This window comes from Syngnathus scovelli, chromosome 4 (genome assembly GCF_024217435.2).
Source record: "Syngnathus scovelli strain Florida chromosome 4, RoL_Ssco_1.2, whole genome shotgun sequence".
NCBI lineage: Eukaryota > Metazoa > Chordata > Actinopteri > Syngnathiformes > Syngnathidae > Syngnathus > Syngnathus scovelli.
The window spans coordinates 21,889,111-21,915,954 of record NC_090850.1 but is presented as its reverse complement, the minus strand read 5'-3'; the positions used below and the strand labels follow the sequence as shown (position 1 = coordinate 21,915,954).

At 42.8% G+C, this 26,844-nt stretch overlaps 3 protein-coding genes and 1 non-coding gene across 5 annotated transcripts; 2 read left to right on the top strand and 2 right to left on the bottom strand.

The window, feature by feature from the left end:
* Positions 1 to 700: 700 nt before the first annotated feature.
* nr2e3 (nuclear receptor subfamily 2, group E, member 3) lies at positions 701 to 3,509 on the top strand. Its single transcript, XM_049717116.2, has 8 exons — positions 701 to 930; positions 1,170 to 1,320; positions 1,616 to 1,719; positions 1,790 to 2,083; positions 2,149 to 2,327; positions 2,427 to 2,667; positions 2,876 to 2,981; positions 3,088 to 3,509. The coding sequence occupies exons 1-8, from the start codon at positions 840 to 842 to the stop codon at positions 3,218 to 3,220; spliced, it is 1,299 nt and encodes a 432-aa protein (XP_049573073.1). The 5' UTR covers positions 701 to 839; the 3' UTR covers positions 3,221 to 3,509.
* LOC125966691 (uncharacterized) lies at positions 1,927 to 18,801 on the bottom strand. 2 transcript variants are annotated; one of them, XR_011086705.1, is made up of 7 exons: positions 18,673 to 18,801; positions 7,409 to 7,561; positions 7,010 to 7,178; positions 4,900 to 6,934; positions 2,855 to 2,997; positions 2,419 to 2,675; positions 1,927 to 2,067 (listed from the first exon to the last, which is right to left on the bottom strand). It is a non-coding gene; the product is annotated as an uncharacterized protein (transcript). The 2 variants fall into 2 exon arrangements; XR_011086706.1 differs by lacking the exons at positions 1,927 to 2,067; positions 2,419 to 2,675; positions 2,855 to 2,997 and having other exon boundaries at positions 4,900 to 5,037; positions 6,845 to 6,934.
* LOC125966690 (receptor for retinol uptake stra6-like) lies at positions 4,350 to 8,570 on the top strand. The gene is made up of 17 exons (XM_049717094.2): positions 4,350 to 4,481; positions 4,594 to 4,660; positions 4,751 to 4,836; positions 4,910 to 5,049; positions 5,121 to 5,287; positions 5,350 to 5,457; positions 5,752 to 5,822; positions 5,984 to 6,063; positions 6,137 to 6,198; positions 6,318 to 6,480; positions 6,567 to 6,642; positions 6,805 to 6,938; positions 7,031 to 7,148; positions 7,221 to 7,322; positions 7,384 to 7,547; positions 7,666 to 7,803; positions 8,099 to 8,570. Exons 1-17 carry the CDS (start codon positions 4,381 to 4,383, stop codon positions 8,350 to 8,352), a joined length of 2,031 nt encoding a protein of 676 aa, XP_049573051.1. The 5' UTR covers positions 4,350 to 4,380; the 3' UTR covers positions 8,353 to 8,570.
* On the bottom strand, positions 8,700 to 12,349 carry LOC137839517 (immunoglobulin superfamily containing leucine-rich repeat protein 2-like). The gene is made up of 2 exons (XM_049717095.2): positions 12,189 to 12,349; positions 8,700 to 11,591 (listed from the first exon to the last, which is right to left on the bottom strand). Exon 2 carries the CDS (start codon positions 11,580 to 11,582, stop codon positions 9,552 to 9,554), a length of 2,031 nt encoding a protein of 676 aa, XP_049573052.1. The 5' UTR covers positions 11,583 to 11,591; positions 12,189 to 12,349; the 3' UTR covers positions 8,700 to 9,551.
* Positions 18,802 to 26,844: the final 8,043 nt, after the last annotated feature.

The following is a 26,844-nucleotide window of genomic DNA, read 5'->3' as shown; positions in this document are numbered from 1 at the left end:
TGTCGATGAAAGCGGGATTTGAAGCGGCACCAATCAATCGTTTGAAAGTCAACAAATATGGCGACCGCGCAGTTATTAATTTATTGTCTCCTGGGAATTTCATTCACAAGATGAAAAGTTCTAATGAGTTAATTAGTAGTTGCTTTGGACTGTGCACATTCCAACTCAAGAAAATCCCTATGAGGTAAATTCACATCCAATTTTTATGAGTCCCCCCCCATTTTGCCCAAAATGGAAGTTAATCGGCAGCCCCTTAGCAAACATTCATTTAGAGGCAATCACACAGATTAAATATGACGTGTCTCACTCAAATTGAAGAGACGTGTAAATATCATTATGTGAGGTCGTCCCCTCCCGGTTAAACGCATGGACCGAAAAGCAGTGATGCACCGACGAGACTTTAAAAAACTCTTCCGGAGGTCATCACATTTTGTGCATCACCAATATTCGGGCAATGTGACTGATTGATCCACTAGATGAACAGTAAAGATTAAGAGGATGACAAATAAGCATGCTGCTTACACAGCACTTGGGGCTAATCCCCGGCACCCCCCCTCTCCCCTCCGCCCCCTGCCCCTCGGTTCTCTTTTGAGGAGGTGCCACCGAGGAGCCCCCACAGACAGTGACGGACATACAACCTGTGTGTAAGCTTGAGTTTGCATCTCCACACCAGAAGCTGCAGCCAGTTGAAAGACTCTGCAGGGGACTCAGGTTGCCATCTGGGAGCTGTAGCGGGCCCCCTTTTTTTTTTTCCTCCGTGCTGGTGGATACCAGATACAGTTTCAGGATCGGGGACATTTATATCCCCTCCGTTCAAGAAAAAAACAAAAATTTTGAAAATGATGGAGGCTCACCTGACAAAGATGTCCATGGCCCCGTCATGTTCGCCCACCGAATCGAGCGGGAGCGGCGGGATGGATGACAGCAGAGGTGAGAACCATATTTTAGCTTTAGAAGCAACAGGTGTACCTCAAGGATTGTCGACTCATTTTATTTCATTGTTTGAATTAGTTTCAGTTTATTTAAATTATATGTTCCCAGTTATTCATTGAGAACTATCTAACTAAGCAATATTTTGTTACACTGACTCAAGTCACATCACAGATGGCAGTCCCATGGTGCATGAATGAATGCAACTGTACTAACCTCCTGGTGGGTTTGACCCTCAGCCAGGAGTCCGGCCCCCGGCAAAGCCCTCAGCCCAGCTCTGGTCTGCAAAGTGTGCGGAGACACCAGCAGTGGAAAACACTACGGCATTTACGCCTGTAATGGCTGCAGTGGCTTCTTCAAACGCAGCGTGAGGAGGAGACTCATTTACAGGTAGGATTACAAAACAATATTTTTATTGCTAATCAAATTGGAAATTTTCTTACTTTTATGTAAATTAAACTTTTATAATGATTTGGGGATAAAAAATAATTGATAATATAATACTAATGTGTTCACGGACAAACTCAGAGGTATTCTTTTTTTTTATTATTTTAATTTACTATACTGGATTAATTGTAATTATTAGACACATATATGGCTATGTAAAATATAAACGCAATAATCCACATATTCTTAAAATAAAAAAAGCTATCTGCTAACAGCTGTCTTGGTCGTTGGTTTGCAGGTGTCAGGCGGGCACGGGCATGTGTCCAGTGGACAAAGCCCATCGCAACCAGTGCCAGGCGTGCCGTCTGAAAAAGTGCCTGCAGGCGGGCATGAATAAAGACGGTAAATGAGGAGCATGTGAACTTCTTGACGATTGAAACGTTGCAAGGTAATCAAACAAACTCTTCCATAGCTGTGCAGAATGAGCGGCAGCCCCGCAGCACAGCTCAGGTGCGTTTGGACTCCATCGATGTGGATCATGAGAAGGAGCACCTGGCTACCACACGGGAGCCCACCTGTTCCTCTTCCTCCTCTTCCTCGTCCTCCTCCTCGAGTGGCTCGGTCATCACGTGGCCCCACATCACCTCGTCCGTCGCCATCACCTCCTCGGTGCCCCCGCAACGCTGCATCAGCCCGCATAACAACCATCGCTTCATGGCCAGCCTCATGACGGCCGAGACTTGCGCCAAGCTGGAGCCCGAGGATGGTGAGGAGAAATCACAGGAACATTGTCATCATCCGCAGACTGTAATATCTCCTCCTTTATCCCAGTTGACGAGAACATCGACGTGACCAGCAATGAACCGGAGCGGGCGTCTTCGGAGTACCACATGGCACTTTACCCATCCACCTCAGAAAATATCTACGAGACTTCGGCGAGACTTCTCTTTGTATCGGTCAAGTGGGCCAAGAACCTGCCAGTATTTTCCAACCTGCCCTTCAGAGACCAGGTGTGACTTCCCGCATATTGCGCAAGCACATTCACTGATGCTCTGCGAGTTTGAAATCGGAAGGGTGAATCATCGTCGGTCTGGGTTTTACCTTTTCAGGTGATCCTACTCGAGGAAGCATGGAGCGAGCTCTTCCTCTTGTGTGCAATCCAGTGGTCCCTGCCGCTGGACAGCTGCCCCCTGCTCTCCTTGCCAGACCTGTGCCCGGGTATGCAGGGCAAGACCAGCTACACCAGCCTGGACCTGAGACTCCTCCAGGAGGTCTTCAGCCGCTTTAAGGCACTCGCCGTCGACCCCACGGAGTTCGCTTGCCTCAAGGCCATTGTGCTCTTTAAGCCTGGTGAGGAACTGCAGAATTTTTTTTCCCAGTGAAATAATTTAGTATTAAAATTGATGACTGGGGTGTTCAAAGTAAGACCATTAAGAAATAATTTCTAAAATAAAGCTTTTTACTAGTTTTTTTAGGCCAAAAACTAATTTCTCATTTAGGTGAATTTAAGAAGTAAATTTTTATAAATCTCACTCACACGACTCCTTGTTGTCCTCAGAGACCCGTGGTCTAAAAGATCCGGAACAAGTGGAGAACCTTCAGGATCAGTCGCACGTAATGCTGGGACAACATATCCGCTCGCACTACCCCAGTCAAGCGGCCAGGTAACATCTTGGCTCTCTTTTTAATATAATAGAAAAAACATGAAAATAGAATGACTAAATGGGAATGTCACAAAAGTGTGTAGCAAAGATCCTTTTTTTTTTTTAGGTTTGGAAAGCTGCTACTACTTCTGCCGTCGTTACGTTTTGTGAACTCGGAGCGCATCGAGCTGCTGTTCTTTCACAGAACCATCGGAAACACTCCCATGGAGAAACTACTTTGCGACATGTTTAAAAACTGATTCTGTTGGCGAAAAACGTGTGCAGTCTTCATTTTATTACCAGTATTGGCAGATTGCTGCTTTTCTTAAAGCTTTTAAGGTTACATTTAAGGTCACTCTTTGCTCTTGCAGGTAATTCAGTCTCGTCTTGCTTGTATATTATTTTTGTGTCAAGCGGCTCGTTTGCAAATATTTCTCACTTCTCTTCTTCCATGGATTATTTGTTTGATTGATGGACTGTATATTAAATATTGGTGTGAGTGTGTATTAAAGTTGTCCTGCCTTGATAAAGAAACAGAATCATTTTCCATTTTGTTGGGTTTGTGAAATAAATAATATCAGCTCATTATAAATCAAAATAGCTCAGTCCATTACAGACAAGCAAGAACCACACCAAAATTAATTTTTCAGATAAACAACAGCACCATTTCCACACTGTCTAAAAAAATCAATCTAATCTGTAATTTAAGAGTTAAACTTTTCTTCCAAGGCAAACAAACGTTCCCTTTGTTTAAACCCGAGATGGGATTAGTCTCGTCAATAACAGGCAGAACAAGGATGAAAGTTAATTCCACATAGCAGCGTGAAAATGACTTTTAACGCTAAATCACATACCCGAGATATTACAAGTTGTTTAGGTGGTGTTATATTTGATTTTTGTCAAAAAGTATAACAAGGAATGATAAACGTTCTCACGTCACTAATGCAACCCTAAAAGGGTTTTAAATGCCTTTGGACGCCATTAGCTTGCGGCAAAACACTACCCTAACCCTAACCCTAACCCTAGCTCTTCAACTCATCTCAACATAGTTCCTTGCCATTTTTTTGCACAAAATCAACAATCGTGTATTATATTGACCTGTGGCCTGAGAGTCCCGAAAAAAAAATAAAAGAAATGAATCGACCTTATCGATCAGCTAATGCCAATCCGTAAATATGCAAGTTCGGTGTAAGTTTGGTCGACGAGACGGATGAAGTGGTTAATCAGGGTTCACCTTAGGTCAAAATGTTCTTCTACTTTTTCCACGCCCCCCATGTGCAGCAGCTAATCTACTGTGTTTAATTCTTAACGCTTACTGGAATGCATTCGGTCGCAACATCGCATCAACGGATCTGACCCGCTGAATTGAAAGCGGAACGGGAGCTTTATTGGTCCTGGTGGACTTCACCAAGCAGGCGCAATGAACCACAGCAAGGATGAATTTCAACCTTTTGAATATTCTTATTATGATTATTCAGACTGGTATTCTAATAACCCAGAGCCTACAAAACCTCCCAAAGAGTAAGTACCACCGTCCGTCCCTGAGATACAAGTCGGAAAATTCTCTTTGGCTTTTTTCCAATAATATTCGGAATACATTTTGATCAACATCAGTTCCGATTTTCTTCCACAGAGTCATTTTACCGTGTGACCCGACCGCCAATGATGCAATTTTTCACATATGCATACTCTCGGCATCTGTAAGTTATGGCGAACCTAGCAACAATATTACTCAAAGTGAAGCCAAAGTGGAAACACCAGAATCTGTTAACATGTCCTCCTGATTCTAGCTGGTGATTCTGCTAATTCTAGCAGTTCTAAGCAGAAGAAATAAACTCTGCCAGGGATTCACAAGAGGATCGTCCAGTATCTTGAGGTGAGGTCCGCAGTGGTTGATATCTGATTCCCGATAACGTTTACGTGACATGGGCTGCCGTACCATCTGGTAGTCCGACCAACTTCCTGGACCAGACAAAGAGCAAAGGTGTGGCAATGGCTGTCTTTGGACTTCTGTTTAGCAAGCTGGCTGTTTTGGTGATTGCACCCGATCCGTTGCCCTTCTCCAAGGACACCCCGGCTGAAATCAAAGGTGCACAGAAACATCTCAAGTGGACAATCATGAAACAAGAATACATTGATTTAATCTCCATATTTGTTCAGAGTTCATGAAGATAACAGCCATCTTCTACTATCCGATTCTCTACTACCCTCTGATGGTTTGTAGCACTCTACAGCATAAGGCCGGTTTTGTGTTTGGGGTTTTACTCTCCGGCGGCCATTTTGGTGTCCAGTTGTGGCAAAAGTTGGATTGCCCAAAAACTCCAGAGGTAATTTGTATTCAGTATATCTATTTATGTTCACCATCTGATCAATTTGTTTCTTTTTCCAGCTGTATAAGTTCTACTCTTTGCTAGCAACTTTGCCTCAGCTAGCTTGCCTGGCGTATCTTTGCGTCCAGTTTGCTTTGCTGTTTATCAGAGGAACAAAGACTGAAGAGGTGAGATGATTGTCTCAAATCTCACCTTCTCTTTTTCTAACAATGAGCTAGAAGGGACATAAAACACAACGCTGAACAACATGTATTTGTGCAACGTTAGGCAACACGTTCGTGATTAGAATAAAGAGCTTTTTGCGAACATAACTCTGCATCTTTGAGCGGATTATCCAAGACCTCTGATGTTTTTTTTGTTTTTTTTTCTTCCTTACATGTGCTAAGAATATTTGTTTTGTTTCAACATCAAATTTTGCTGATAGGTTAATAGAATATTGTTTTGAATGATTTCTCTTCCAGGACCTGGATAGCTGTTACTACAGCGACTATGTGAAAGGTCTTCTCAAAAAGAAGAAGCCAGCAGCAATCAGGTGAATGGAAATCATTTTTGCTGGTTTGGCATTTTAGTGACCCAAATGTGATTAAAGCGATGTAGACTTTTCAAGGGCAAAATAAAACCAGCTGTTCTTAAATTCACTACATTGCTTGGAAAGCTGTGATAAATTATTATTATTTTTTTTTAATTGTGTAGTTCGTCCTCATCCGACAAAGCAACACTGGTGAGGAGACTGCTGGATGTGGCTAAGAGTTATATTTATATCCCAGAAAAAGGTGTGCACCCTTCACTTCAGAGATACTGCAACATTTTATTGAACTAATTTGTTATTTATTATCTCGCTTTCAGTGTTTCGTTTTCCTCTAAAATTGGCTGTGTCAGTCTTTGTGGCTTTGGTGGCCATCTACCATGTGAGTGAGCTAACATCATGACACATTTTATGACCATGTACTCAAATGATTAAGTTCTCTATAATGTTTCTTTGTGTTAAAAGTCTGTTTGCCTTACAGTAAAGCATTTTGTCTTTCAGACAGCCCTTTTATTAGTTGTCTTGGTTGTCCCAACTCTTCATATTGTCCGTGCCGGTATTGATGAGAACATCGCCTTCCTCTTACTGGGATTTGGGATTATCCTCTCTGATGATAGAATGGAGGTTGTCAAAATTGTCACTTTCTATACTTGGCTGCTGGAAGGTTTGGGACATTTTAATAAAAATACATCTTGATTTCTAAAGGCAATAAATTATGTTTTGATCATTCCTGTGGTTTTTTTTTTTCAGTCTGCTACCTTTGTGCAATGACCCTGTCTTGCATGGTCAGTCTGGTCATGCTCATGAGGACCATGGTGCTTCACAGGTAGTTCATTTCTAATCTACCAAGAAATTATTGTATTGTATCCATTAATGGGAAAATGAAGCTTCAAATTTGCTTCATGAACCAGTAAATAATTGGGTTTGTGAAATGGTCTCAATGGATGAATGGTTATGTAGAAAGTGGTCCTTGTGCTCTGTGTTTAAGGTCCAACCTGAGGGGACTATACAAGGGAGACATTTACAACCTCTACAAGAGCCAGAAGAACCTCCGTCCATCGAAATCTGGTGTTGTCTGTTGGATGGGCTTGACTGGATACCAAGCTGCAGTTGTCTGTCTGGGTAAAGCCAAAAAATTTAATTACTAATCACTTATTTGGTAATAAAAAAAATGTGCAAAAGACAAAATATACATGTTTGTGCTATCCTGGCAGGTATGGTGATCCAGACTGTGGTGTTTTTCATCTGCTTCTTGTTCCTGGTCTTCCTTATTATCATCCCCATCTTCCACGGACGTAACCTAATGGCCTTTGAGATTGCTGGCAAGGCTTGGTCAGTCAGCCAACATTGATGCATTGTTTTCTGAAAAGGCAAATCATTTTTCACCTATGTGTGATGCGTCAGGCCTGCGTGGGTCACAATCACCTTGATCACGGTGCTTCAGCACGTCGTTGCCAAATTTGCCTTTGTCAAAAAAGACGCCGGCACCAGGGACTTAAACAACAGGTATGTCGTTCATTTGTAGAAATCCTCAAGGGACCAGTTTGAAATCGTACTCAATTTCCAGGGAGAGTTTGTTCCTTCTGACGTACCTGCTGTTCCTCATCAACACCGTGGTGGGGCTGATAGTGGCCATATGGCGAATGGTCATCACGGCGTTGTATAACATTTTGCATCTCGGCCGGGTCGACATCAGTCTACTGCACCGTTCTGCCGAATCCTACGACCCAGGTGAAGTAGAAAGACTAGAAAGGAAAGTCAGGACAAACAACACAGCACAATTAGTAGATAAAGCTTGAAGATATTCATGTCATTGATCAGTGCCCATGTGTCTTTTGACCCCATCCAGCATATCACTACTACACACACTTTCTGAAGGTGGAGGTAAGCCAGACACATCCGGTGATGAAAGCTTTCTGCGGGCTACTGTTGGACTTAATGGTCGAAGGTGGCCGAGTGGGCCAGAAAATACGAGAAGCTGAGGAAGGTATAATAACACGCACACCATTCATGCCCGTATTGAGTATCGCATTTTCCGTACTATAAGGCGCACTGGATTATAAGGCGCGCCTTCAATGAATGGCCTATTTTAAAACTTTGTCCATATGTAAGATATATACATTTGGCCCGCGGCTTTGGACACACCTGCTGTAGTGGATCAATATTGGTCCATATATAAGGCGCACCTGATTATAAGGCACACTGTCGGCTTTTGGGAAAATTTGAGGTTTTTAGGTGCGGAAAATACAGTACATGTAACATAACGCTAAATGACTTTGCAGGGATCCAAGAGAGCTCGCAAAGCAAGCCGACCAGCAGTCGTAGGATTCGTTCTCGCTGGCAGCTGGTGTACACGCTGGTCAACAATCCTTCCCTGCTGGGCTCCAGGAAGCACTTCCGGACAACGCAGAGTTTGGAGAGCGTCCTCAACGGCAGCCCAAAACGTAGCAAGCAGACAAGCAGCAAGAGGGAAGCAGTCAAGACGCCGTCCGCTGAGCCTGTTCCTCCCAGTGAGAAGCAAGATAAATCTGATTGAGAATTTCTTACAAGCATCAAGATTGATTTACTAAAACCGTACGTTATTATTGTCACAACAAGTTGAAGTAAGCTAGCAATGCACAGCTCTGTAATACTTTGCTACATTGTACAAGTAAACATTTTAGCCAACATTGTTCCATAATTTAGATGAAATACAACAGTATGGATGTAGTTTTTCTCCGTCTATTGTTGCAATAAACCGATTTGATGCACCTAGTATCTTGATTTTTTTTTTTTGGTCCTGCTAGTGCAGGCTTGTGGTGGTTCCATATTGACATGCACATATATTGATCGGGACTGATCAATTGCAGCATGACAACGGGATGAATGAGGTCAGAGTTCTACTTTTGGAAAAACACGGCATGTTAAAACAAAGTAGTTCAAAGTACAATATCACATCTGCAAGCTTGTCACTAAGTTAGGACAGATAGAATCTTGATTATTGACGAAAAAGCTAACACGTGTTTCAAAAGCAATCAATGTTCAACTTACACCGAGATAGTGAAAGAACTTGCGTCGAACCACAACTGCTGTTTTAAATGCCAGAATGCACAATAGAAAAAAGACAGTAAGAAAAAAAAATAGATTGAAGAAAGTTTGGTTTTACAGCTATGTTCATAAATCGCAGTATGTGTTTGTATTTGACGACACATTCAATCAAAAACAAAACTAAAAATTGTGGATGTCAGCAAAAAATTAAGTTCGACGACATTGTCAAAACACAGAACTGATTGTAGAAGTTTTATGCTATGAAATCACTGAATATAATACCCGACCCCTTGCCCCCCCCTAAGGAAAATATATACTAGCTCCGCACCTGCATTGTCTTTTTTCCTGCTAGCTAATTATTTGCTACATATTTGTATTTCCAATCTTTATTGCTACCCAAATAATGATGTCTCTTAGTAAGTTAGCAATGACAACCGCTGTTATAATACACCAATTTGTTTTTAATCAGATGTCTCATACCTCATCACCTACCCTACGATTATTGGACTGTCTGCTACATTCACCAAACACTGCCGATTGTCTAATGAGTGAGTGAGCTAGTTGCTCGCTTGGTAACTTGACGAATGTCTTGGTCCCTCACTTGAGACTGGAGCACATTCACATAAGACTAACGTCGCTGACATCACTGGCACAAAGTGAAACAAAAGCAGCATAGTATTTGACCAAGTGCACTTGTTGCGAGTATTTCTAGTCGCTTGCGATATTGACAGCTTCGGCCCCTAAAGGGAGTCTGTCGCTGAAGTCCGATCCGACGTCGCATTCGTCCAAATTCCCTCTCGACTGAGACAAAGTGCCAGTCTCGGTCATGATGCTGTCCTCCGTATCCGCCTCCTTCTCTCCGTCCAGACTCTCTGTGGACCCATCGTCCTCATCCAGTCGCTCAGCGTTTATATTCTTCGGAGATTCAGTCAGTGGTGGGATGTTGATGTTGGTGGCCCGGCTCCTCTCCATTTGGTATTGGTCTCGAGCCTTTAGGATCAACTTGTAGGTCTTGCTGCGGTATTTGTGCACCAAGTGGAAGCACATGGCTCCTAGAAGAGGAACCGTGGACACAGTCAGAAGGCAGATGCTGACTGAGATGATGATGATCAGATTGGGGACTTTCTTTTTGGTTGCGAAGAGGACTTGGACCTCACAGTCTTCCCCCTTGTAGGTCAAACAGAGGGAGTAGTTGGTGCCAGGCCGCAAATCGCTGAGGAGGTACGTTCCCAGACCTTCTTTAACCGGCGACCACAGCACAGGTGAGTGTTTGTGGTTGGCGGTGACACACAAATGGAGTCCAGGTGAAGTGATTCTTTCATCGGGATTTCCTGTGCCGTTCCGGGGACTTTCCGAAGCTGCCACAAAGGTGATACTTCGGTTTGCCCGTCTAGGGATAAGACGGGGGTCCAGTCGTATGGTCGCCTCGGTTTCTGACACCCAAAGTGCGATGACGCCAAAGTCAAACATGTAATGATTTGTGTCATGCAAGCTGGCGTTCAAGGAATGACTGGAGATGTGCAATTTTTTGGCGTTCAGTCCACATTTAGATGAACCGGTTAACGTTTTAAAAGATTGTGGTTTAGCTTCCGTGGTAGACAAATCCGGGTTAGAAGCAGAATCCAAATGAGATATTTCAGTCACGGACTGCATGGGTTCTTGTGTTGCGTTGTCAAGACCAGGCGTGATCTCGTCCTGTGCAGATGTTTCTTCTGATGAAGGCACCACGTTGACGGAAAGGGAATCTACTGCGGTGCCAAATTCATTGGAGGCGGAGCAGCTGTAGTTGCCTCCAGCCGCTGCATTGAGGTGTGAGATGATGAGGGTTCCGTTATTAAAGATCCGCACGGAATGATTTGGCAATAAGGACCTTTCGCTTGATTGATCCTCTGTAGAAGTCAGGTCCAGTTCTTGCGCTTGACTGCGTAGACGCCACGTGACCAATGGTTTTGGATTCCCATCATACTCACAATGTAAGACCAAAGTATCGCCCTCGTACAAAGTCGTGTCGTCGATATTTGGTTCGGTCCATATCGTGACTTTTGGGTGTGGGCATTTTAGATCGGGCAAGTTTATTATTGTTTCTCCTTGAAGTGTGATTGGAGTGGCACAAGTGATCAAGTTCTGGTCAGGGATGGCGATGGTCGTTGTTGAGAGCCAATCTCTAAACCAGTTGATGGAACAAGTGCATGCAAAAGGATTGTTGAAGATCTGTAAATGGGACAAGGACATCAGAGAATCAAATGTTCCCTCAGCTATAGTTAAGAACTTGTTATTGTTAAGACGAAGAGACTTCAAGTTCTGGAGATGAATGAAGGCATCTCTGGGCAGACTGACCAACTCGTTGTGGTTCATCTTAAGTAACTGCAAGCCAGTGAGATCCTGCAGATCCCTCCATGGGAAACTGATGATTTTATTATGGCTGATGTCCAAGTTACGGAGAAGAACCATGGGCGTGAGGCTTCCTGGCTCGACGGAGACAATTTCATTGTGGCCCATCCATAGCGACATCATCTGGGTGACGTTGTTAAAAATGCCGTGTGGTACCAAACGGATCTTGTTTGCTGAGAAACTAACAACGTTGACAGTAGGAGGCAATCCTGTTGGGATTTCAATCAAGTCTTTGTTGGCGCATTCGGCAATTAAACGCCCATATTTGATTGAGCATGCGCAAACCGTCGGACATCCGAGTGAGGCACCGACGAGTGTGGAAATCAACGTTAAGAGCAGGACAGCCATTTTCAGCTCCTGTAAAACAAAGACAACCTTTTAGTCAATCGAGACGTCAATCGGTATTAATCAAGCTTAGTTTGGAGTCATTTCATGCCAACGTGACATCTTATTAAGAAGAAAGGATGAGAACGACACAGAAGCTGTGTCACTGCTGCACGTGGATATATATAGAACAGATGATTCGGTCCATACAGGGCATCGAGAAGGGCATCCCATGCAGCTATATAATGTATGCTGTCAATATTGTGGTATGTCCATACCAACATCAGGAGGACACAATAAAAGGGAAGGTCCAAAATAGTCTGACTGGAAAACAATAGAAGTGTTTGAAGGCAAGTCTCATTTATGGTCATGCATGTGTTTTCAAATGACAAACATTCCGGGAAGAATCTGGTTGTGACGCAATAGCCTCCTCAGATGCGCGTCCTTGCGCAGGGAGGCAGCTGCACGGCAGATGTTTTGGAAAAAAAAAAAGGGATCAGCATCAGCTGCATGCCTGAGCGTCCGGTTGCAAACATCTAAACTATGAATAAGCATTCCGAGACAGTCACAATGGCGGTGAAGGACTAATGATGGTTGATTAGAAGAAGCAAAGATGTTTTTCTATCTTACCTGCCTTCGTTTGTTCAGACGAGAGATCCGCCGACGTTTCTTCCAGTCCAGACAACACCTGAATATTCCAAGTTGGAAGGCTGACGATGAAATCACGTCTTGCTGTTTTCAGCCGGCAGTTCGATCCCCCCCATACTCCCCCCGTCGCCAACGAGGCAGATACATCGACGCCCCCCCCCTAAAAAAAAACAAAAATCTTAAAGCCAAATCGACCTCATCCTCATTTTAAAAAATGTGACGACGCTTCATATTATCCACCACCAATAAGATGTAAAGTTTTTCTATATTTTAAAAAATATTGTTAAATTTTGGCATAGTCACAGATAATTCCTTATGTGCCGAGAACTCTTATTAAGTATTAATATTATGCTTTATTTTAATGATCAATATATGCAATAAGAAAAAAAGTAAATCCTAATATTTTTGTGAGCTATTTTTTTAATTAAAATTCTTTAGTTACTAAAGAATGGAAAGTGGATCAATTTGCTCCCATTGCTGCGTTCCCACAGGACCAATAGTGACCTCAGCACATTAAAACCAGTATTACAACTGCATCATTGGGAGGAAAAAAATAATACTTAACTATCAGTTGCACATGATTAAAATGTAATTTTCTACTCTTGACCTAAAAAAATATGTAACCATGGTAGTTGAACACATTTTTATCATGTGCAACCGATGCCTGAATTACAAAAGAATAACAAAAGAATACAAAGGATTTTTTTGTGCTGCCTCCAATTGTAACGTGCAAGACTTTCCACTAGATAGCAGTAAAAGCTTTGTTTGCTTGCGAGTATTTTTATTCTTTTATTTTTATAGGACTCTTCTCCTTGACCTTTATACTTGTTAGCTCAACTTTTGTCTTTAACAAAACGTCATAAAACAAAGACATATACACACCTGGAGAATTTTAGAAATCGGTTTTTATATTATAAATAATATATGCAAATATTTGTGACTAGAAAATAGCTGACCTTTGATTTCACAGCACACAAGCTTTCTCTAAATCTCTGCCTATTGTCTTTCTATTACCATCAGGAATTAATAACCATAAAAATGGAGACACTTTATTCCTTTGTAAATGCCCAAATGGATCACATCATTGGGGGCTCAAAGGAAATTCTTCCCCCCACTGAAAAGGAGCACTGGCAGTCAAGTCAGTGATGTTATGTCAGCGTTGATGAAAGCTGGCTTCCGCTGACACGGCCCTGCATGACAGAACACTGAAAGATTGATGAGCAACAGCGCTTTTGCAGCATCTAAGGAAGAGTTCTCCTCCTTTAACACATTCAAACTTGCTACAAAGGCATCTAAAAAAAAAAAAAACAACAGCAGCCATGTGCCACTTTGCTTCGGAATCCAGCCGAGGCCGAATTTAATCAAGTCATCTTCCATTTTTCACCCAGCTGGAAAATTAAAGAGATCACATGGAAATTGCACAGAGGCGTATCCCGATCCCCACCATCTCCCCTCCTGTGTGCTCCATCCATTTTTCCCGGTAACTTACACCCCTCACTAGAGGATAGCAATGAGATTTCAGCAGTAATGCGGTTCTATTGCTCCTCCCGTGATGCCCTGCGGTATCACTGACTCTACGGAGAGCTTGGAGAGCTTTGGAGAGCCTCATTTACCTCCATAATCTCCCACAGTCATTGACATGCTGGCATAGTGGAAGACACTCGTGCACACAATGTACGGCGAGAGAGGCGGGACACGTGTAAAGAGTCCTGAAAGCTGGATGAGTGCAGGCAGAATTAACATAATGAAGACACTGCATTATGCAAATGTGTTATGGTTTCTCTCTCTGAATTAGATCAGGCTTTATGATGAAGCAACAGTTCAATCTCGGTGGATCTGTGCATTTAATACCGTGACCTGGTCTTGGAATATGGTTTGCGCTGGGATGATAAACTCCTTAGCTTCCGCATGTCGTGGTGATTGTCATCGGCCGGGAGACAATAGGACGGTGAAACGGCGCCGGATTAGATGAACGCGGGATGTTGAGCAATTACGTTGGCGGGGTTATAGAAGGTTTGGCTAGATGCCCATGGAGTGATTTGACCGGCAATGACGTATTTCATTTCAAATCCAAAGTAGTCTTTTTTGGAGACGTTTGCCTTCTTGTGGAAGAATAACGATCGTCAGCAAGGTCGGACGTTTGGAAATAAACAAGAAGAAATCCTGTTATGTTGGGTAAGGTGGAGTGTCTAGCGGTAACACACACACATGCACATGGACACGCACACAAAATCACGGCCTTGGCTTTGTTCTAAAGCTCTTTTTTAGAGTTACACAGGCTCCATTTACTCCTGATTGCCTGTGACTGGTGACCTTTGAACCCAATCCACACAGGTACAACGGGAGGAGCCATCAATGCCTGGCAGCAGTTTCTTTTTAATACCTATAGCCTGCTGGATAAATGATGCCCTTGGTGGACACACAAGTGCAAAGTGAAACACAAACATTGGAGACAAGACAGAAAAGGAGCAAATTCAATCTTTTTTACAGGCCCATTTATCATGAATTGATTACACTTCTGAAATGATCGCTTTGTCTCTGTGTTTGGGTTTTTTCAAATGAACTCTCCATCCCGACTGTTTGCCACGATTGTGTAATTCTCAAGGACTATAGAATTTATACATACATTGTTTATGTATGTATCTGTCTAGGTGGGCAACTGGTGGCCCACGGGCCGCATGTGGACCGGGACCACTTTATGAGTAGCCCCTAAGTGTTTCTTTAGCTTGCTACAACTCTTGCAATGGAGCTCATCACAATGTTAAAATGTACAAGGTCAGTACATCCATGCACAGATTTATTCGGTCTGAAGTAATTACGTTTTTCGAGGTTTCATGTTTGATACGTCGGGACATGCTGTTCGTAGTCTAAACCTCGTCCTTCTCTTCACCTCATCTCTTGTTAGCGACTTAGTTGGGCTTCCAAACACCCGGGACAGCACCGGCTGACCTCCTCACAACCTCCCGCGGCACATAAATGTATTCATCTCATCCTCTCCGGCCAAAGAGGTCGTAGCCTTATCGTGTCCCGTGCTGTTGCTGTCAGCTCGGCAGCCACGAGTCATAACTTGTAAGAGCTAGCGAGAGTGCAGAGCGGTCAGAGGACGGAGGAACAAGAGAGCAGAGGGGAACAAAGAGGGGAAGACGAAAGAGGATTAGTGTCAAGGGGGAGGGAAAAAAGTTCGATGGGGGTAAAGGTGGAAAGAATGGTGCGTGATGGAAAAAGAAGATGCAGACATATCCTGTAAAAGACCAGCAAATAAAAGTAGCCAAATATTGCAAAGAATGCAAGAATAATAAAAATAAAATAAAATAAAATAAAATAAAATAAAATAAAATAAAATAAAATAAAATAAAATAAAATAAAATAAAATAAAATAAAAATAGAGTGAATAATTGTAATGTTTTGGTCTGAAAGAAAAAGTAGTATGAAACATCCCATATTTATAATGTAATATTAAAATCATGCAAATTGAATAGAATGTCCCTCTGACCACAAACTCACTTAACATATTAGAAATTGCGTAAAGACAAACAGGGGGGGCTCGGGGGAAGGTTTTGGTGGGTGGGGGGGGGGGGGTGGTGTAAGGCCTCTTCCTGCCACGGGAGGTGTTTTACATTGGAGCCGTCACATGCTTCCACCAGAGTCTGCTTAATTAAGCACATCAGTTCCTTAATGTGATCACTTTTAATTAAAAGGGAATTTAATCGGGAGCGGTAACACGAGGCTAGTCGCGGTGACAGTCGAGGGAGGGATGTGAGGAGGTCACGCCACAGCAGGCAGGTGTGCGTGTGTTGTGCGCCCCGAGCTAAAGCAGCCTGGTTTCCCTCACTTCAAATTTGTGGGTGCGTCTAATTAATATGGATGAAGCATTAAGCCTTTTGGACTCTGGTGCCTCTCATTTCATGACTATTAATGATTTTAATGAACTGGGCTAATAAGGCCGTTTTTCTCCGTTGAGCTCGAGAAGGGCTGTCCAAGACACGCCAGGGTCACGAGGACGGGCTCTCCCCGCCCGCCTTCACTTGGGAAATTAAAATAGCGCTCACAAAACCATTAGCGTCATTGTGTCTCTGCACTCATCAGCTGTGAGCGTTGTGTGATGGTGTTTAGAATGGAGGAATGCAAGGCAGGCACAAATCACGTGGCCCACCCATGTCGTGTTTAGCAATGCATGCTGAAGCTATCGATTTGTATCAATAGGCCATTGCCGACAACACTTGCTAATGTCTACATTTGACATCACGGAAAATTGACTTTGAAATTGCTTGTATACAAATACTTGGCTCTCTGGAGTGGCTGCCACCCTTCAAGTGTGAAATTAAACAACCGTGTAAATCTTTTGCTTGAACGTGTATTTCTGTAATTGTGTCTGCAAGTGAGGCATTACGCATTGCTGCACTTTTGTGCTGTTACGTAATGCCTAATTCACATAATGGAGTTTCTCTGCCTAGATAGGTTGGCTGAAGATCTCGAGACACTTTCGAGCAACTGCCAGAGTGTGTCCATGATCTTTTTTGCATTTTATGGCCGGTGCGACTTATACTCCAGGGCGACTTATAGTCCAGAAAATACGGTAACATTATAAACCAACAGACACTGATAGGAAGCCATTGATTCCGGCTACTACAAAACAAATAGGCTGTCGAACTTGCATCCACCAATCACGGCCTGACCAGAACTGAGCCCGGGGCAGACACATCCTTGACTTCACTCTCACATCATCCCTTTCTTGGTTTTCCTGACTGGCTAGTTCACACCGTCGGCCTTGCGTGAAGAGATTTACAGCATTGTGTGGCTATCTGTTACCGCATGACGTTCGGGCTCCTTCACCTTCTTCAGCTTGTTGCTTTGTATTTTAAATGTGCCATTTGCATTCATGAAGGTATTTACATGCATTGGCGAGCCGCAGCCAAGTATATTCTAATCTGTGATCGTAAAGGACTTGAAGGTGAAGAAGGGTTTTTCTTTTTGCAGTGGCCGTAGTTTGACGGATCATTTTTCTTTCCGTTGTTGTCATTTGTTAGTTGTTAAAAATGAAAGCACAAGCTTGTCAGGTTTGATAGAAATGAACAAAAGTTCAGCTAGCATTTAGCAGCAGAGCCCGTCGACATCCTCCTGAGACGATCGACACGTTCACGAGGACTCCAACTGACTGAGGCCAGTCATTAAAATATCTTTTAAATGTCTTCTCCGCTTTAGAGGAGCGCAGGTTAAATGTTTGCCAATTAGCATCCAAAACTCAACGCCGGAAGCTCCTGACACCGCCGAACTGGCAGCCCTGCACTTGACAGTGAGTGAATGAGTATAATAACAGCGCTGAAACATTACAGGCGGCGAAATGTCTCCAGCCTACTGGCATTTAGCGGCGAGCTCCTCTGTATGCCGGAGACGTGTCTGGTCTCCTCCAACCCTTTGGCTGCTCATATTGTGCTCCTCGTTTTGATGGGTGAGGGAGTCAAGCCAATACGTGCCCGCTAGCTTTTACAGCTATTTTTATTACAGTAACTCATTTGTCCCTTTGACCGCACGACAATACGCGGTTAGCTCAGGTGTCTGCGGGTTCTAACCGAGGCAGAACTGCCTCATGCTGGCAAAAGTATTTTATTTGGGCTTTATTGGATCCCGCAGTGACACGCTCATTATTTTTCTATGCTTCTAAAGACTGATTGCCTCTTTTTTAATTAAGCAAGATTGTTAATTAGGTTTCGGGTATACAAACAGCCTGTCGAGGTAATAAAGTAAAGGGATTGCTTTGTGAAGAAAGTGTGTGGAGAGAGAGACGGATGGTATTTTTGTTTGTCTGTTGTTACACAGCTCAAGACAAATGAAAAGGAAATCTTTGCCACCAGGCAAATATTTTGTTCATATAATTCTCAGCTGACATCCTATTTTGGTGTTGTCGCTGTCAGACATTAGCCTCATCACATTCTGCCTCACAACGAGGACGTGCCCCCGAACGGCATGCCGTCACGCAAATGGAAGGACAGAAGCTATCCATTTCCACGTGATGCTTTGTGCGCTTGCATCTTTTAGCGGGGTAATTTGCAGCGTGCGCGTCAATACATCATAGGCCCGTCTAAATTGAGCTTTGGAGCACAAAGGGAAGGGCAAACAAGATGGACACAGAAATCAATCTCGCCCGCTGATAACGCAAAGCGAACGCACACGCTGGCTGACTGGCTGGCTGGCACTCGGGGAGTTGACAAGCAGTCTGCCTATCTGCCTGCCACGAGAAACAATCATTTCTGACATGTCGTACATAAGGCAGATAAGGCTACTTAGGCTCAAAAATGTGATTGGACGGGAGGAAAATAAAGGCACTAATATATATAATATAAAAATGTGTGATTTTGCACACGGCTCTTCTGCTGCCTTTCAAACAGTCTTGATTAAACATGGCGACTATTCCCAACCTTAATTGGCACACAACCAAAGAAAAATGTCTCAAAATATTTGGTCTTACATTACTGATGGTTCCTGGAATATGAACCCAATGAGGTTCGGAGGTCAGCAGATTGAAGTTGTCATGATCCATTGTTCTCCTTGGTATTTTTCCAGTACCTGAGCGAGGTGGGTGGGCGGAGTCTCCGGCACACACCTGTCTGGCTGTCCAATTAGCTGACTACTTAAGTGCTCCAAGATGGACACTGCTTGCTAGAATGTTGTTGCTCCTTGTCATTTGGTCCTGCTCAATTGTGTGCTTGTTTGTGTATCTTGTTAGTAATTTTGGTTTTCTGCTCGTGTGCAGTGAGGATTACCTCAGGTACTCCGTTATCTCCTGTTAGGCGGTGTTCTGTTGTTCCTGTTTTGCAATTGTTTGTATTTTTCTCTGGGTTAGTTTTGGTTTAAATTTGCTTGAATAGATTTTGTAAAGTTTGTGCATGTGTGTGTTTGTGTCCGAACACGACGACGGCGTGACACATGGTGTTGGGGGGGGGGGGGGGAAGAGAAGAGCAGTCACATTTCTCTTGTTGTTGTGCACATATCAGCCCTGCCTGTGAGCTACTATTGATCGGGAGCACATTAGTTCTGCAGCTGGGGGGCTGGACACGACCTGCAGAGTTCTGCCACAGTGATACAGCTGCTTCAAGATAAACCTTTGACCGATGACCCAAGCAGAAATAACTGCACATGAACAGTATTTTCCTTTTTTTAAAGACGACATCTGCATTGACATTTTGCTGTTTTGCATTATGCTTTGCAATAATAAAGGCTTTTGCTCAATTTATCAAGAAGGAATTTAGTGAAGCAATTGCCTGTAATGTCTGTTAAAAGTTTACGTTTTTGGTCCAGATTATAAGACGGAACAAAAATATCAAATTTATTTATAATAATAATAATGGATTTGATTTATAATGGACTTTACATTTGAAGGCAAAACTCAAAGTGCTACAGAACACAGGACAGGTCAAATTAAGTAATAAAATAAATACAATATCATTAAAAAACTAGCAAGCGTATGCTTTCTGGAATAAACAGTTTTTTAAATCTTTCTTAAAAACTTGCACCATCTGTGGGGACTGAAAATGCTACGGGAGGGCGTTCCACAAACGACCTCGAAGGCTTGGTCCCCCATGGTCTAGAGCCGTGTCAAGCCCATATAAATAAATTTGTATTGTATTACATCATTTCCAAATTTGAGGCAAATGGAAGTGCAGTACTGGCCTCAGCCAGCAGTGGTGCTGTTGCATTACCTTGAAGAACAACACTGGGGCTTCAATCAATCCACAGCAGTTTTATTTTTACTCAGGATGACAATCACTGAGCACATGCATTGAAAAGACATTCCAGAACCTTCAGAGTTGGACTTGTCACAATCAAAATAGAAACGCAATTATTCTGTGCTCAGTATCTGTCTAGTTACTTTACAGCATTGCATGTTTGTGCCATTCCTCTCATATTCTTTGTCTCTACCTTTGCCATATGAATGCGGACAACACACGAGCAGAGTCGGAGCAGGTTGGATGCTGAAATTCTGTTTTTCAGTGTACAGATGCCTCCCGGAGCCACAGCCTGTCCCCGGAGAGAGACCTGACAGAGAAAAGCCATAAGACAAGCTTCAAAGGACACACACAGATTGCCTGCCTCGTCTTCCTCGCCCCCCTCCTTTCCTCCATCCAGCACCACCACAAACACCAGACTACCGAGCTTCATTCTTCCACGAGATGGATGTGTAGTGAGCAGGCAGCGGGTGTACATTTGCAAAACATTCCCTGGAGGAGTTGTGAGATTGCCTTCATTTGGATGGACTGTAATTGGCCAGGGGGGCTCTCCTCTGCAGACAGCCCCGACCGACCGACCGACACCATGCACACACATCTCTCTGATATTCCGCACCAGCTTCTGCCCGGGGCCTCCAGCCTCACTGTGTGCCATCTGTGCCCACATCGAGCGCAGGCTGCAGTTTTTCCCCCTCTTTGAGCGAGCTCTTGCTGGAGCGTCTTTTGATCAGCGCTGATACACCGGGCCTGCAAGTCAAAAAAAAAAAAAAAACACAGACACTATCTCATTTTTTGGGAAATGGGGGACATAAATCTTTCATAGCGCATGTCATCTTTCCTTCGTCGGTAGTTTAAAATGCTGGGCCCAAGCTCGCCAATGTTCCGGATTCTAATGGGAAATCGAGATTTACAGTCAGCGTCGTCCCGAGCTGAGATTGGCATACGATTTGCCAGATGGGCGAGGATGCAGGAAGACTTTGAAAAGCTTGCCGTGCATGCTGTGGCAACCCCAAACGGGACGAGCCCAAAGGAACACTTTCAAATTTTGGTTTGCCGAATGTTGCCTTTTCCAAATACATATTTCATGAAATCATCATGATATATCGGCATAGTTTTTGGTCATGTGACACAGTTTGGATTCGGACTCTACCGGAACACAGCACCGACATGAACAGTTATCTGAGCCACCTCCAATCATTGCCATGAGATTATACTGGCAACAAAAAAAGCCACAAATTAAAACGGAATAAGCGGTTATTAGTCAGACATTCATCAGCGATGATGCATCCCCCTTTTCCCTCGCTGAGGGTAATGATCATAACTCTCCTTTGTGTTGTGTCAGTGGAAAGCCCGCAAGTGCCAAACTGATGTATTCGCCCGGCTATCGCCGCGTCCTCGTCTTGTCCTCTGCTCCGTCGAGTGTTTTTTCCAAATGTTTGGGCAAAGACGTCGGAATGTGCAGCCAAATAAACAGGCAGATATTTACACAGCGCAAGTGTACTTCTTCTTGTCTGCCTACTCGCCCTCAGCTCTCTTTCCAAGGAGGACTTAATGAATATTTCCCTTTGAGAGGGAGAGAGAGTTTAAAACAAACACAATCCCGTGTCTCTTTTTCCCTCAGCATGCTTCCTTGGAGGGAAGATGCAAGCCACATGAAAGGGTTGAGAGACCAGAGAGCAAATACAGTATTTTGGCATCTTGCACTGGATGCTTTCCCTCCACAAAATCATCTTCAGTCCTCTGATCATCTCCCCGAGTACAGCAAACAGTGATGGCGGGATAACGGTTATGCGGTCCGCATGCTGTGAGAGAGGCTCAATTACTTAAAAAATCTAATATAATCAACAAGAAGTAAAATGAAACAGCCCCCCCCGTCCAAAAAAGAAAATAAATAAAATACCGTATCATTACATGAGTCATGCCGCAGTCACCGCTTGGCTTGCTTTTGAATATCGCTCGCCAGATGAAACTAAGAAAGTGTGGCCGACAATCTTGTCAGTCGCTAAGTGATTACTGATTAGCAGCGAGGAAAATCAGTTGGAATGTGTGTCACACCAAACCAATGATGAAACGCAAAGGAGACCTAAACGCTGTTGGAAGGAGGTAGAACAGGTTTTTTTTTCCAAATAATAATAATCAATGTTATTTATAATGTTGAACAGTTTTTTTTTCAGTCAATAATAATAATAATAATAATATCATTTATAATGTTGAAAATTTTTTTCAAAGTCAAAAATAATAATAATAATAATAAATATTATTTATAATGCACTTTAAATTTGACACCAAATCTCAAAGTGCTACAGTGCAAACAAGACTTTAAAATAGACAAAAACAACAACAACAAGAACAACAACAATAGACTATTAAAAATATAAAAGCAATAAAAAAAAATAGCATGTATTTAGCTGAATTGTGTTTAGGTGTGAATTTGATCCCTGCTCAACTGGGATCGTCTCCTGCTCATCCGCGACTCTAATGAGCAAAAACCGTACAGAGAAAAGACGGATAGATGTTTTAGTGATGATCCAACCTCAAGGTTCACAAGGTCCCGTATCAGTAATCGTCTTGTGTTCCAGCCTTGAGACTCACAAGGCCACATATTCAAGTGTTTGGTTGTTATGGTATCTGTAGCTTTGAAAATAATTTGTTTTGACAAAGGCAAGTGGTTTTCAGTTACATTTGAGACTCGAATCTGTGTGGAGTTTGAATAGTCTCTCCATGTTTTGTTTTTTTTCCAAGAAATGATTCGCAATACACAAGGACACAAGAATAGCGACTGTGCGATCAATTTGTTTTGTTCTTAGCCGATACAGAAAATGCAATCTTTTGTCTTCCGTCTTGAGCTGTGTGGGGTAAATGGAACGTTTCAGCACATAGGAGTGAGAAAACGGACAGGTCTCAAGACAGAAGATGACGCTGTTCATTCCTCTGATAAAGTCAGACTGCCATGACCCCCAAATGTCTCCCAAGACAACTTGGTCACCCTTGGGATTTGCTCATAATTCTGTTTCAACCCTAAGCTGTCGTCCCCGCCGTCCGTCCGTCCCTGACATCCCTTCCACGTCATCCTTCAATCTTCATCCCCTTGCTCTACCAGAATCGATTTTCTATTTTCTCTTTTGTCCCTTCCCTTTTCTTCCTTGTCCTGCATCTCGCGCCATCAGCTCACTTCCAACAGTTCAGGTTTTTCTCTCTCTCTCTCTCCCTCTCTCTCTCTCAGAGTTTCTCCTCTTTGACAAGGTCGAGGACCTAGCCATGCTTGGAGCTGCTTAAGGTTGGTAAATGGAGAAGTAATGTAATAGAGTGGTGGGGTAATAGAATCTATGAGGGCTGGGTCTGATCTCGTTAGAACGGGTCGGGCACGATCGGCTCAGTCGAGATCTCGAGGCATTGGCAACGTGGACGGAGGCCCAGTCCAATAACCTAATACCCTTCGACTGCACATTTGAAGATGGTGGATGTCTTCCAAAATGACATGCGACCATGGTCAAACGTTTCCAAAATTAACTAACTAACTAACTAACTAACTAACTAACTAACTAACTAACTAACTAACTAACTAACTAACTAACTAACTAACTAACTAACTAACTAACTAACTAACTAACTAACTAACTAACTAACTAACTAACTGGGAGAAACAATATTTCTGATATGTGGCCATGGTCAAACATTTCTAAAATTAACCAACAAATGAACTAACTAACTAACAAATGAACTAACTAACTAACTAACTAACTAACTAACTAACTAACTAACTAACTAACTAACTAATAAACTAACAGGGAGAAACAATATTTCTGATATGTGGCCATGGTAAAAAAATTCTAAAATTAACCAACAAATGAACTAACTAACTAACTAACTAACTAACTAACTAACTAACTAACTAACTAACTAACTAACTAACTAACTAACTAACTAACTAACTAACCAACCAACTAACTAACTAACTAAATGTAACATATTTGATATGTTGCCATGGTCAAACATTTCCAAAATGAACTAACTAACTAACTAACTAACTAACTAACTAACTAACTAACTAACTAACTAACTAACTAACTAACTAACTAACTAACTAACTAACTGGGAGAAACACTATTTCTGTTCAAACTCTTGCTTGGCTCACAAACAGGATCATACGGTATATGGTGTCACACCATCCAGTTTTGTCCTTACTTATAAAAAGTCCATTTTCCTTTAGAAATGTGGGTAACTGAAAGAATAATGGGAAGTGGCTGTGCGGGACATTACTGACAAGGTCAAAGATCAAGGCTTCTGTTGATTCAACGATGTTCAACGTGCATCTGTCCAAAGTAAATGAAAGCAGTGGCTTACACCCCCGAAACCTGTTAAGTCGCTGTCCCATCGCTGGATGGATCGCTGCCGCTTCCTTTGTCCCATCTGCGATGACCTTCAGAGGGATTCTGATGCAGTAGGATGTCACCCGGCTTGGCAGCAGCAGACGGACGGCTGCAAAGACAAGGACGCGACTCCCTCAAATAGATCACCAAAACAAACGGCCACTTTGTCGTGATGCCACGGGTCAGTTTGCTTCACTGCGCCACTATTATGTACTTAAAAATTAGATGTTTACCTATAGAAAGTCTTCCCAGAAGACTTCAAGAAAGTCATTTCAATCTTCACTCCCGAGCAAATTGTAATTAGGAAGCAATAAAGGAAATCTAACAATAAGCTTTTACGGCCTCATTGCACTTTCCTATTCCAAAGTTTCACCAAACTATTTCCTCACTTGGTGATTAATGACGATGAAGAAGAAAACTGTGTTCATTTTTAAAATGTGGCTGACAGGAGTGGAAAAGGGGAAGTTCTGGGGCTGGAGTAAGTAAGCACAGTAAATAACTTCTTTAAAAGAAATATAAGGCAGCCCCTCCCTCCCTCCCCTATGCCCTCCCTGCCACGCCGAGTAATTACTTGCCCCGGCCGGCTGTAATAATTCCTATTACAAGCAGAACGGAAGAGTCGGTAATTCAACGTGCGGGACAAGGTGAAGGCAAGGCCACTGAACCGTGGATCAATATTTCATTTACTCAACCTGCTTCGCCATCCCGGGATCAAATTCACCAACAGGAGGTAGAAAGAGGAAAATAGGGGACAAAAAAGAAAAAAACAATTCCACAAGCCTCCTAATTTCCTTTGGGTTTAGTGGGGAGGTCGGAAGCATTCTCCTTTTCATGACATTTGGTCCAATAAATGCGTTTATTTATTTTCCCCATATGTTACTTGTTGAGCCTCATCTACGGCCGACGTTAAAATCAAGCTCGGCCTTTTCTACCTGCAGCAGCACGGCATCGATAATACTTAGCATTGTAGTGCAGACTTCAATTTGGAGTCAGCGAGCGTATTTTGGTTACTCCCGGAGCAGCTCTTTGGCCTGCATTGATTTATTGGGAGTGAAAGGGGTCACTGTGGACAAATCTTTTTATTGCGACAGATTAACCTGCTGTTAAATCTTAAGCAAGCTGGCGTCAAGTACTAACAAAAGAAAGGCACTTCATTTTTTTAATTTTGGACTCATAATTGGGGCAGCAGTAGCTTTGAAGCCAGAAATGAAAAAAGAAAATATGAATAGAGATAATACTGTCTATACTTTTACCATACACAAGACAGAAAATGCTTACATAAGCATTTTTATCGGTTTTGCCTGTGAACATACAGTAATTTATCACAAAAGATTTTTAACATTGTTTATTTTAAATCATAAAAAAAACTATAAAAATCGTTAAATAATGAATATCATAACTTACTGTTTTTGTAGGTTTTCTCTGTGAACATACAGTGATTTAACACAAAATATTTTTAATATTGTTTATTATAAATCATAAAAAATCATAAAATAGTAAATAATAAATATTTTAAAAAAGCTAATTTGAAAAACCTTATTTTCCTGTGCAACAAGAACGATAATTTGATCAGAAAAAGGAAATTGGGCTCAAATATGCTGGCAATTAAAGTCGCGTGTACCCCGCTAAGATAATAAGAAACAGTGTCAAGCCAAAGCATTCAAAAAAATTTCCAAAGCTGTTTTGAGATGGGTTCTTAGTTGTTAATTGCATCTGGAAAGCTCCACAACAACCAAGGTAACATTTGTATAACCTGCAAGAAAACAAAGAAGACTCAATGGCAGATCAAAGTCAAAGTCAAAGTCAAAGTCAGCTTTATTGTCAATTTCTCCACATGCCAAAGACACACAAAGAAACCGAAATTTCGTTCCCCCCTATCCCACGGTGACAAGACATGGCTCACAACAGACAAACAAGTAAACAAGTATAACAAAAGCGTGCTGAATAAATAATGAATAAATAACACAACAATAAATAAATAAATAAATAAATAAATAAAAAGGAGGAGCAGAAAAAAAAAAAAAAAGGAGCAAGTGCGCGTACAGCAGACATTCCCGAAAGTAGCGCAACAGTGCCGCACGCTACGCAGAAGGGGGTAGCGAGTTCAGGGCCCTAACAGCCTGGAGAAAGAAGCTGTTGGCGAGTCTGGTGGTGCGGGAGCGCAGGCTCCTGTACCTCTTCCCAGAGGGCAGAAGGTCAAACAAAGAGTGAGCCGGGTGACTCACATCTCTGGCAATCGAGGTTGCCTTGCGGGCGACATGGGAGGTGTAAATGTCCTTCAGGGAGGGTAGCGAAGCACCAACAATCTTACCAGCCGTATTCACTATGCGCTGCAGGGCCTTCAAGTTCTGTTCAGTGCAGTTACCACCCCAGACAGCGATGCAACTGGTGAGGACGCTCTCAATGGTGCCACGGTAAAATGTAGACAGGACTGCCTGAGGAGCACATGCACGCCTGAGCTTCCGCAGGAAGTACAAGCGGCGCTGAGCTTTCTTTGCCAGTGACGAGGTGTTTTCGGACCAGGAGAGGTCCTCACTGATGTGC